The sequence below is a fragment of the Episyrphus balteatus genome, chromosome 1, assembly GCF_945859705.1.
Source record: "Episyrphus balteatus chromosome 1, idEpiBalt1.1, whole genome shotgun sequence".
Classification (NCBI taxonomy): Eukaryota; Metazoa; Arthropoda; class Insecta; order Diptera; family Syrphidae; genus Episyrphus; species Episyrphus balteatus.
Window position 1 is genome coordinate 45,979,948 of NC_079134.1, and position 12,322 is coordinate 45,992,269.

Below are 12,322 nucleotides of genomic sequence, written 5' to 3' on the forward strand. Positions count from 1 at the left end.
CTTTTATGTTATTTAAATTTGAAAACGTCAGTATACAGGGTGTCCCAAAAGTAATGGATCAAACGAAATATGCTGATAGGGGATCTTAAGGGCTCTAAGATTTTAGTAACTTGTTCATCCCAAATCCTTACGGTTTTCAATTTAATGCAATTCTTGTGAAATTTCAAAAAATCCCTACTTTGCAACAGTATTTTGCTTCCTGCTAACATTATTGATTTTTGTTTTTACAATTCTTTTACTAAAACATTGCCAAATAATTAGAAACAATTAATTGATCTAAATACTTTTTATTTCATAAGCCATTTCGCTGCAAATTAAAAAGTATAAAAGTTTTCAAAGTAGCAGTTAGATCGCAAAATATTACAATTTGAGTTCAACAAAACAGGGTTTTCAGAACAAAAATAAAAACAAAAATAGAGGCTTTTGTTCAAAGAAATATAAACATACAGTGCGGTTCACATGGTTAGACGCACCAATTTTCATTTACATAAATTTCATTTTTTTGAAGGTGTGTACAAGAATAACCAAAAAAATTGTATTCATTAGAATGGTTATTTAGTTCTTAATAGAAAAACAAAAAGAAATAGTGGGTGAGTGGAAGTTAACGGTACTTTTTACTACTTCTTGTCTCTGATGTAAGAAAAAAGGGCACTTTTTTTGGTTCACATGATTAGACGCACACCTTAAATTAGTTAGTTTGGCGAGATCTAATGCGCTGATTTGATTAATTTTGGAAGATTAAGCATCAAGGAGTAATAATTTAGTGATTTTCATTCAAAATCTGTAAAAAAAAGTTCTGAGCGCGAAAGAAAAAGGGAAAAATGACGCGTTGGATTCCAAAGGTGTTTCCATAAGCACCATTGCCAAAAATATAGGATGAAGTGAGCATTTCGAGAGGAATTATTTTTAAGACAGTGCCTCCTAGGGTAAAAACATCAAGGGAGGAACAATAGAAGCTTTAACACCTCTGGAAAAAAGAAAATTTATAAGAAAAGCTTCGAATTCAGTCACTGGGATAACGGAAAGAACATCAACTTTTTGGGAAATTATTTTGAGTGACAAACATCCTTAATTAAAATAGAACTTAAAAATAGTCTCTAAAAAACGTTGTTTGATAAGAACAGCGGTTTGAAACGAAAACCAAATCGAATGTAGTATTAAATGGCTTCCAAAACCATTACACCTCCTTGTATTGATAGGAGGAGTGTCAAAAACTTTTCTTCCTTGTGAAAATCTTGAAAGTAGTGGTAATAACCATGAGAACAATTCAAATTAAACTTTTTTTAATTAGAAAAAAACTTTTTTTTACAGATTTTGAATGAAAATCACTAAATTATTACTCCTTGATGCTTAATCTTCCAAAATTAATCAAATCAGCGCATTAGATCTCGCCAAACTAACTAATTTAAGGTGTGCGTCTAATCATGTGAACCAAAAAAAGTGCCCTTTTTTCTTACATCAGAGACAAGAAGTAGTAAAAAGTACCGTTAACTTCCACTCACCCACTATTTCTTTTTGTTTTTCTATTAAGAACTAAATAACCATTCTAATGAATACAATTTTTTTGGTTATTCTTGTACACACCTTCAAAAAAATGAAATTTATGTAAATGAAAAGTGGTGCGTCTAACCATGTGAACCGCACTGTATAACAGTTCGAGAAAATGTGTTTGTTTTTGGTTGTTTTTTGTTCTGAAAAACAATGTTTTGTTGAACTCAAATTGTAATATTTTGCGATCTAACTGCTACTTTGGAAGGGGTACTTTTTAAAATAATAAACCATTCTCACACCGCACACATTTTTTTGTGGTGTTGCTCTCAAATAAAAGTAAGAAATTGATTTTTATAAAACTTGAAACTGTAAGTTGAGAGTTGAGAGCCCTTAAGATCCCCTATCAGCATATTTCGTTTGATCCATTACTTTTGGGACAACCTGTATAGAGACAACACCTCCTTACGCCCTCATCAATAAAAATGTTGCCCATATCGAAGTATCCATTCGAAAGAGATCTAAAACAGAAATGACATCCGACTATTTTTTGTTAAAAATCGAATTAAAATCGATCTCAATGCATTTCAATGTGCCGAGCATGTTTTACTGAATTTTACTGAACAAAAAATCGATTTCAAATCGATTTTTTTTAAGGAATTCGACATTAAAGAAAATTCAAAATTTCTCCGAGCGTTTCCAAGCCTTTAATAAGCAATATTTTGAAAAATGTATTTTTTTAGTAGATCAATTTGTTTTTGATTTACGTGATTTCGGTATCAGTTTGGTTCAAATCTAACTTTTAATATATGTATGTATTTTTTTATTTTTTGTACAATATCACTGTTTTCGCTAATATGGTATACCTACCATGCTCTAATGTGGTATAGTAAACTCCATTAGCATATACCAACAATGTAATTAATATTTTATGTTAAATAAAAAAAAAAAAACACAATAAAAACATCTCTATTGCTTACTTCAAAAATTAAGTCACTCATAAAATAAATAATTTTATATTGCAAAAGAGTATACCACATTAGCAGACGTTCAAAAACAAAAAAAAAACACTGCAAAACACTCGAAACACGAAGCTAATATACTACTGCACATCTTCCCAAATTTTCGATACGTTTGATTTTATATTTTCCAAAATATATTCCAAAAAGAAACATGTATAATACCACAATACACGACTTTACTCTTACCTATAGATTTAAAATTCGAATTTTTTGTTTGTATTCATAGATTTTCTTCGCTGAATTTACTTTTCAATTTAAAATATTCTACATTTTCGTTCATCAAATGTACTTTTAATTCAATCACATATGTATGTGTTATTTTTTTAAACGAATATTTTTCTTTTCATGAAACAGAAGTTTTTATATGTATGCAAAACATATAATATACTATACAGTGCATAGATTTAATAGATATTATAGCTTCTTTTTCCAGAGAAATTAACTAAAAGAATGAATAAAATAAATTTGGTGAACGACTCCATAAAGGGGCAATGCCGATTAACTTACATACAACTCTCAACAAATCCTGTTTGTGTATAACTAGTTTTCAAGAATAGAGGATTTTTGTTATTTTAGAACCAAAATTAACGGTTCTTGCTCAATGACCAAATTGGATAAAGAATTTTTTTTCAAAAAAGAGCTCTAATGATTTTTATTTAAAAAAAAATTAGCGCAAAATTTTAAACGATTTAGTAAAATGCTAAGGCAATTTTAGTAATTTACTAAGTTAAAATTCAGTCTGCGTTTTGACTAAGTAAATTACTAAAATGGCTTTAGCATTTTACTAAATCGTTTAAAATTTTGCGCCATTATGTACCTATGTGTGCTCTACTTTTGAAATAAACAAAATATTTTTGTTTTGTATCATAAATAACAGAACCTACCATAGATCCGTTTTCTTGATTTCTGACTTTCTCGAAACGACTAAACTAATTTCAACCAACTTTTTTTGTACAGAAACGTTTTATTAACATTTTATATTAAAATTAAGAAAAAGTTTAAAAAAAAAACAATTTTGGATTAAAAAAAAAATCAACATAAGAAATACTTCTTACTCTAACTAAGAATACGAATTCTAAGACTACGAAATAAAAGAATATACAAAAAATTGCACATACACCACAGTGACCCTCAAAGTTAAATTAAATAATACGATTTATTTGTTATCTTCATACTAAATCAAGTTAACGTTTACTGACCATTCACTTCAAAAATTAATACCAGCAATTGTTTAATGTTATTGTTTTGCAAAAACTGCAGAATACAAATACTAATCGGAAACTTTCTACGGAGTGAATGAAAACCATCGACAAATTATACCGATGATGAAAACCACAAAAGTTTCGATAGAATTCTCGAAATGACGTATTACCAAACCTTTTGTTTCAAGAAAAGATGTTTAAATACAAACAAAACCCACATCAAATTCAAGTTCAAAATTCCATGATACCATTATCATCTGCCAGTCTAAATTTCAAATGCACCACCTAAATCAATATTACCTTCGTATTCCACCATTTTCAACAAAAACGAGTAAATAAAAAATACATTTGTGTATATTATGACTTTGGTTTTTGTTTTTTATATCACATTTATTTATCTAAGCAACAAAAAAAAAAAAAGAAAATATAGAACAATCAAAAGCGATCCATTCCCCCCATTTTATAAACAAATATACCCATTTTGGAAATAATAAAATAAAAAATACAATAATAAGGATAAACAGTTACAAAATATAATACAAATTCTAATACAAAATTAAGCCAACACTATATATAAACATCAATTGTTTTTATTTTGTGTTTAACATTTTTTTTTTTTTAATTTAATTTAACCTAAGACGTAGGATGTAAATTTATTTGGCTAGATGTGGACCCAATGCCAATTTCTTCATCTTCACTATCCGAATCCTGTGGTGATATCCTTATAGCTTGATACCATTTATTAGTCAAGTCCGTCACCTGACTCTTGCAATCATGCAACTCTTGTGTTGTAAACCGTCTCGTAAAGAACGGAATGAAATACTTCCGATCGAGACGACCAAATCCTGCAATTCTCGTTGTGACAAATCCAATTTCCTCTTCTTCCGTCAACTCAGACAAATGTTCCGAGTCTATAGCTTGTCCCCATTCACGAGTCTTACTCAAGGAAACCGATTTGGTCTTCTTCCTTCCACCCGAACGTCGTCGTCTACCTTCTCCACTACCACCTCCACGTTGACTTCGCCGTAGTTTTTTACCCGGCTTCAGGTACTTCATCAACGGCATAGTTGATCCACCTAGCACCAAAGTTGTAAATAACACTATAATAAGTGTGGCTGTAATTATCACATGACGAGTCTCATCACTCGACAGCTCCAAATGCAATGATAGCGCATACGAAATAGCTCCCCGCAGTCCCGAAAACCACATAATAAACTGCATTTTACTATTAATCTTGTGCTCTCGGAATTTATTGACTAGAAATGCTAGGGGGAATATATTACAAGCTCGTCCAATCAAGCAAAGTATAATTGCCCATATAACAAACGACAATTCGACTTGATGCTTAAACGAGAATATTGCCAAACCGAGGTAAGCAAAGACACACGTCTCGGCGATAAAAGCAAGTGTTCTCATTGTTTGCTGCATTGTTATTTGAGTCACTGTCGATAGGTTGAAATGGGTATAATGAGACATGACGATTCCACAAAATAAAATGGCCATTATCCCGGAGAGATGAATCCCTTCAGCCAAAACGTAAGGAGCATAAGTAAACATCAGCATCATGGCAAATTCTAAAGATGGATGCTTCCTCAGATCAATGTGTTTGAGTAAAAGAGCGCTAATTAAGGCAAATATCACTCCAATCCCTGCCGATGCGAAGAACATCTCACAGAAAGTTTTCAAAGCTTTTAGGATTGTTTCACCAGCATTTGAATTGGCAGCTGGACCATTTGCTGCTGCTGAAATGCTTGTCGTCAGGACAATCGATATAGCATCATTGAGAATACTCTCTCCAAATACCAACATGTTTAAAACTGGGTCAACTTCAAGGGCATGGAATATCGCCACAGTTGCAACTGGATCGACAGCTGAGATCAACGAACCAAATGCAAATGATTCAGAGAAATTAAGTCGATAAGCGACTTCAGCTAAGCCCAATAAATAGATTCCCGAACCAATGACCAAAGCCGAAATGGTTGTTCCAAATATAGCAAAGACTAGAATAGAGCCGATATTTTGAAAAAAGTTACCTTTATGCAAATTATAACCAGATTCAAAGATAATAGGTGGCAAAAGGACAAGAAAGAATCCGGTTGGAGAGAAGACTTCTTCACGTTTCCAACTGGTCTTCTCTCCACTCATGATATTCAAAAATAAACCAATCAGTGCTCCAAGGAACACAACAACAATACTTTCTGGTAAATACTGGAAACCAGTATGCAACATAAAATGAATCAATAGAATGCCCATAATAATTATACAAAGAACAAAAAATATCGATAGAGAGCTATTGTGTTCTTGTTCGACAGCTTTTCGATCGGGAAGAGGAGGTTCTGCTGTTGGTGTTGTATTAAAATTCTTGCTTGCTTCATTGTCAGCTGTACTTTTGGAATCCTTTAATGATTCTGATGTCGTTGACGATATAATTTGTGACGTGTTTATTAAAGCTGGTGCAAGTGTACTTGAAATATTCGTGATGATTGAATTTTTTGTTGTTGTCGTTGAAGTTGTCGTGGGCGCTGATGATGGTGTCGATACATTGACGATATGTGAATCATTTTTTTGTGCAATTGTAAAAACAAATAAGACACAGAGGATAGAAAATATGATGAAGAGTATTTTTGGCATTTTGACACGATTTTTAATCAATTATGTCACGATGGTTAATAAATAATTTAACAAGATGGAATTCCATTTATTTTTGGAACACAAAATATTTGATGTGCGAGAAAAATTTTATACACGACACGCAGCAGAACTTTTGCGATGTGCGTTTTTTTTTTTATTTTATTTTTTTTTTTGTGCAAAACGTCAAAAGTGAAATGTCATTTTTTGAGATGGTTGTTGGATAGGATGAGGTTTGTTTGTTTTGATTATTTTTTTTTAAGGGTGTGTATCTACTGTTTTTTTTCATCAAAATTGTTGCAGCCACAAGTGCAAGTTTTTGCATGCAATGCAAGTTATTGTTTTGAATTATCTAATACATTTTTGTGAATGTAATTGTGAGTTAAGCCTGGTGCGCAGCATTATATATACATTTCTATAGTAGTATCATGAAGTCGAATTTAGTATTAGTTCAAGTCACCACTATTTTGGGGTGGCGCTCAGTGTATTTATTTCATACAAATTCTGGGGTCGAATTACGGCACGCGATTACGATCATACGTTAACGTTTTGACTATTTTTGTCTCTATTTAATTATTAGAAAACGATATTGACACATAGCAACCATTCGTTAACGAACGTATGCCTTAATTCGACCCGCTGCTTTGTTAAGGCTTAACTACATTCACTTTTTGATTTCAAAAAGTGAAAAAGTGAAAAATACACACATACTACTAGCGACATCTTCATACAAAAATGAGTATCAAAATTGTGTTTACAACTTTAAGATTATCTGTCATTTGTGAAAAAAAAAATTGTGCAGTTATTTGTTTTTGTCTTGTGAGTTGTGAGTACTAACAATTTTTGTTTCATTTCTTAAGATTTCATTATTTTTATTTTATAATTTCTTTTAAATACTGTGTGCATTCATTTCCGTTGTTCATCTAACTCATCGCCGCCCGCTGGGAAAGAAAACAACAACCAAACCAAAGAGTCCCCGCTTTTCCGAGAATCATCACAACATGGTGTTTTCCAACTTTAATAGGATTTTGTTATTGCGCTCTTCATGCAAACATAAATATTGGAAATAAACACCATTTGCTGGGTGATGGTGTGGTCCAGTATGATAGGCTTTAAGGATAGATTCTTTTATTGGAGTAGGAGATTGTGATTGGTGGTGATGTTGCGTTGCCCAAAAATTTTCTTTTTGGAGGTTATAACCGAGCTTTATACCGTCTCCTCAGTCGGTGGAAAAGCAACGAAACAAAAAAGAAACTAAAGGGAAATGAGCAATTATTATGTATCCTTTTTTGGCCAAAGAAAAATTTTAAATTAAAAACATGAGTTTTGGGTTTCATTTATTGTACTATACCGATTGTATCAAGTTATGTTGCAAGGCAATTTGTTTGGAATTTATAAATTTTTGCTGAACATTTTTTTTGTTTACAAAAAATCATCTGTCAAAAAAAGGCATGTTCATTGAAAATTATCCTTTGCAACGCCATCTAGCAATCATGTTCTTAAGTTGTTGGTTTGCATGTGTGGGTGTTTTCAAAAAGTGAAAAAGTAAAAGTTAAAAATGTTTTAACTTTCACTTTTGTTTTTCTGAGATGAAAGATAGAATTTTGCAGTGTGTTGGTGAAAGACAAAACATTTTTTCACTTTTGTACTTTTTGAAGTTGAATGTAGTTAAGCCTTTAAGTTACCACCAGCGAGTTAATGAGATCGTTCCATTTCATGATAAAGCCTGGTACGCTGCTCGCGCTAAATTTTAGCTCCCATACAAATTATCGAAAATTTTTAGCCGAGATAAAATGGATCCCATACAAGTTATCGATAACTTGTATGGGAATTTTATCTCAGCTAAAATTTAGTGCGAGCAGCGTACCAGGCTTAATACTATGGAAATACATATATATACAATGGCGCGCAGATCGAGCTAATTTTAGCCGAGATATTCCCATTCAAGTTATCGATAATTTGTATAGGAATCTAAAATTTACCTCGAACTGCATACCAGGCTACTTGCAATATACAATAATTTTGTTTCACTTTATAAAGCCTGGTACTCAGCTCGCGCTAAATTTTAGCTCCCATACAAATTATCGAAAAATTTTAGCCGAGCTAAAATGAGTCCCATACAAATTATCGATAACTTGTATGGGAATTTTATCTTGGCTTAAATTTAGCGCGAGCAGCGTACCAGGCTTTACCCGCTACCGCAACCTTTTGGTGGTGGAGCTTCCCTTAATTTTTTTTTTAAAGAAAGTTACTCATACTTCACAGTGGCTCGATTTTTTTAAATTTTAACCCTTTTATATTGAGTTTTCTTAAGATTTCCCAAATTTGTTTTTAATTTTGTGATATCATTTAATTTGTGAAATTTAAACAAATTTTTGAAAAAAAATGTTTTTGTCAACCAAAATCTTATTTTCCATTTTGAAACCCAATGCGGCAACAGTAACAATTATTTACAAAGGTTGGAGTATTTTCAACTACTGACACGTGTTTCACCCCAGTGAAATTAATGTCGTTTTCTTTCACTCCAATGAGAGTACCCTTTTAAGCCTGGTACGCTGCTCGCGCTAAATTTTAGACGAGATAAAGTTCCCATACAAGTTATCGATAACTTGTATGGGATCCATTTTATCTCGGGTAAAATTTTTCGATAATTTGTATGGGAGCTAAAATTTAGCGCGAGCTGCGTACCAGGCTTTAGTACTTTTTTTTGCACTTTTGAAGGTTTTGTGTTCTTTGACGCCACAAAAGTGTAAAAAAAAATTACTCCGGAGTAATTTTAGTACTACGGAGTACTCCGGATTTACTCCACATTTTAGTCAGATTTACACCGATTTGCACACACACTTATGAATTTGAAGTTTGACATTTTAAAATTTTGTTTGAAAAGAGAAAAATGCGAAAAAAGTTTCTTTTAAATTCTTTTGTTATTAACAAAAACAACCATTATGAATATATTTCCTATTATATTATATTCCGCCAAATACCTATATTTCTTCCATTATTTTCGTTAATTCTTCACTTTTTCCAAAATGAAATTGAAAACCGAATAAAAGAGTTTTTCAGCCAGTGTTCTTCACCAATAAAAAAAAATCCTGTGCCAGATAAAAAAAATCCCAGTTTTTTCTTGCGATGATGGGATATTTTTATTTTACACTTATCAAACTAAGGGTGTGTGTCAATTAGGTTGAAAAAAACCGATCAGAAGAAAAATATACCAAAAGTAAAACTAAGTCCGCTTCTACACGAAGACGCAGAGCACGAGAAGCACATAAGAGCAAGGGAGAAATAAAGTTCTCCGTCGTGAGTCTCCCGTAAAAATGTTTGTCTGCTTTTACATGAAGACGCAAGGCGCAGAAATTATCTTCGAATTTCCTTTTGATTTTCCCTTCGGTGCGTCGCGCGCTTCTACACGTAGTAATTTTTTAAGACGCAAATTTGACAGCTATTTTTTTTATTTTATCTTGTTCTTGTTTTCGTATCTATTTTTATTTAAAAAAAAGCACCAAAATATACAAAAAACAACATCAGGGGGCTCTATGTGCAACGAAAACATTTAAATAATGTCGTTTTCTATTGACTTCTGAGATTTTTGTGTAAAATTCTGAGATTTTCCACTGCAAATAGAATATGAAATCTAGTTTTGTAATTGTGTGCGAAATCTGTGCGTATGAAAAAAATAAAACAACAACAAATGTTCAGACAAATGTCAAACAGAGGAGTGTGTGTGAAAGTGCGTGTGTTTGTATGCGTGAATCTTGATAAAAATCCAGAATCAGATTCTTGAATCTCAGATTCATTTTTTTGTCATTTTTTTGAATCTCAGGACGCAAATAGATCATGAAATCTGAGATTTGTCCACTATTTCCCCTCTTCACCCCCCCTTTCAGCTGTCAAATTCACAAATCTCATTCTGAGATTCGTCAATAGAAAACGACATAAATTAACAAAAGTTAGTATACACCCAAATAATATACATCCGACGAAGCGAACTCTGCCACTGACGAAATCAATTAAAGCAAAACAGCAAAAAAAGAACAAGATCAAAGAGAGACGTCAAAATGAGTCTCAAAATTTTCGACCGGGGACTCACAGGGTAAAAAATCTTCCATCCCTCTTTTTCGAACTTTCTTTCTCCCTTACTCTTCATTGAATCTTGACTCTTGCGTCTTCATGTAAAAGCAGACTAATATTATTTTTTTCAATTGATAAAATGTTTTTCCTAGGCCTGTTATTACTATTTTTTTCAACGAACTTATCCATTTTTGCCTTGTCACACACACAATTACAAAAAAAAAAAAATTACTCTCATGATGCATTATGTTCTTTCACTCCAGAAAAAGGAGTAAAAATTTAGAGTACTCCTTAAAGCCAGCAGAACTATAATTGGCGGATAGAGATAGAGAGAGAGATAGAGTTTTCATCCGACGAGTGCGCTCGCAACCGCACTCGACGGATGAAAACTTATGGAAAACAACAACAATTGACATTAGCATCCGACTCCATCCGCTAATTATAGTTCTGCCTTAATAGAGTGAAAGAAAACGACATAACATTATCTAATAAACTAATTTCTTGTTGACCTATAACATTTAGGGGAAAGTGAAACTATTTTTTTTCGGATGGGAACTGTTGAGTTTCACGTGGAAAATTTTCGACCAGAAATATTTACGTTTGCCCGAATTTTTAAAGCTATTGCTGATTTCACTCGAATGGAATTAACATTTTTTGTTGTTCGCCAAAAGAGTTCTCGATTAATTCGCATTTGACTTGAAAAAAAAAAGAATTTTTCGAACGTGACTAATTTTTGCCAGGAAGTCAAAATATAGGGAAACTTTTACGGAAATATTCCGGGTGAAATCTTGTTTACGTGAAACTCATAATGAAGAGCTTTGGAAAATACTTACCAAGAGATTGTCTCTTTTTGGTTGAGTTTCTTGTGTAAGTAAAAGAAATAGACCTGAGCATGAACCAAAAAGAAAACTTGTGAGTTTTTGTTAGTTTTTAGGGTTTAAATTAGTTTAATCGTTACACTCCACAAAAATGGATCAAGTTAATCGCTATTGGCATAAAAATAAAAGAATACTGAAAAATTATTACTTTTTGTCTTAACTTTATTAGTTCATAGCCAAAATGATAATTTTAATTTTCATTAAGAAATGCATTTGTTTTGTATTATTAAATCTCTATTTATTATCGAAATATATATTAGAAACTATAAAATAAAGATGATCAATTTATTTTGTTTTTTCTATTTTTTTTTTTTCTTTCTAAAATGTTTTCAAAACATAATGCAGTATTTATATGTTTGTAAAGAAATAATAATAATAATAAAAAATATGATAATAATAGTTTTAACAGTAGACACATTTACATAATGTATCTTAACTTACATTTAAATTTTTTATTTTTTTAGATTTAATTTTAGGTACATTATATTTATTTTTAAAAAATCAGACATGGTCTATTTTTTTTTTTCTGAGTTTCATCTTGGGATACATAATTCACATTCTTTGTTTCGTTTAATAAAAAAAAAAGAAATAGGATTTTCTTAATATTTTGATTTTTTTAAAGTCTTCCAATGACAAAAGCCGTTTATTTATTTTTTTATTTTTTTTTAAAGAAGAAAAATAATAAAGATTTTATAAAATTACTAATTTACTGTTAAACTATTTCAATTGTAACAAAATACTACCCGCAAATTATTCTCCTAATTTAACAGACTTTTCAAGTTTATTTTTTTCGTTATTTTTACTTATTTTGTATTAATTTTTTTTTTCTATTTTCAAGAACATCTGATGAAAACTCGATAAGAATGTGCGTGTGATAACGATAAGTGATAAAAAATATATATTACTCATGATTTGAAGTTTTTTTTTTTCTTATATAAATATATTTCTATTTTCTGTTAGTTTTGTTTTTTTTTTTTGTATGTTGTTTTATTAAATATAAATCTCTTCAATTCTTTATTTTAACCTTCGCTGA

General features: G+C 31.3%; 1 protein-coding gene across 1 annotated transcript; it reads right to left on the minus strand.

Annotated features, from left to right (window-relative positions):
- Positions 1 to 4,312: 4,312 nt before the first annotated feature.
- On the minus strand, positions 4,313 to 6,497 carry LOC129905887 (sodium/hydrogen exchanger 8). Its single transcript, XM_055981513.1, has one exon. The coding sequence runs from the start codon at positions 6,341 to 6,343 to the stop codon at positions 4,346 to 4,348; it is 1,998 nt and encodes a 665-aa protein (XP_055837488.1). The 5' UTR covers positions 6,344 to 6,497; the 3' UTR covers positions 4,313 to 4,345.
- Between the last annotated feature and the right edge of the window lie 5,825 nt (positions 6,498 to 12,322).

Excerpts from the sequence above, each read along its gene's own strand:
- LOC129905887 (XM_055981513.1), bottom strand. The coding sequence starts at position 6,343 with ATGCCAAAAATACTCTTCATCATATTTTCTATCCTCTGTGTCTTATTT.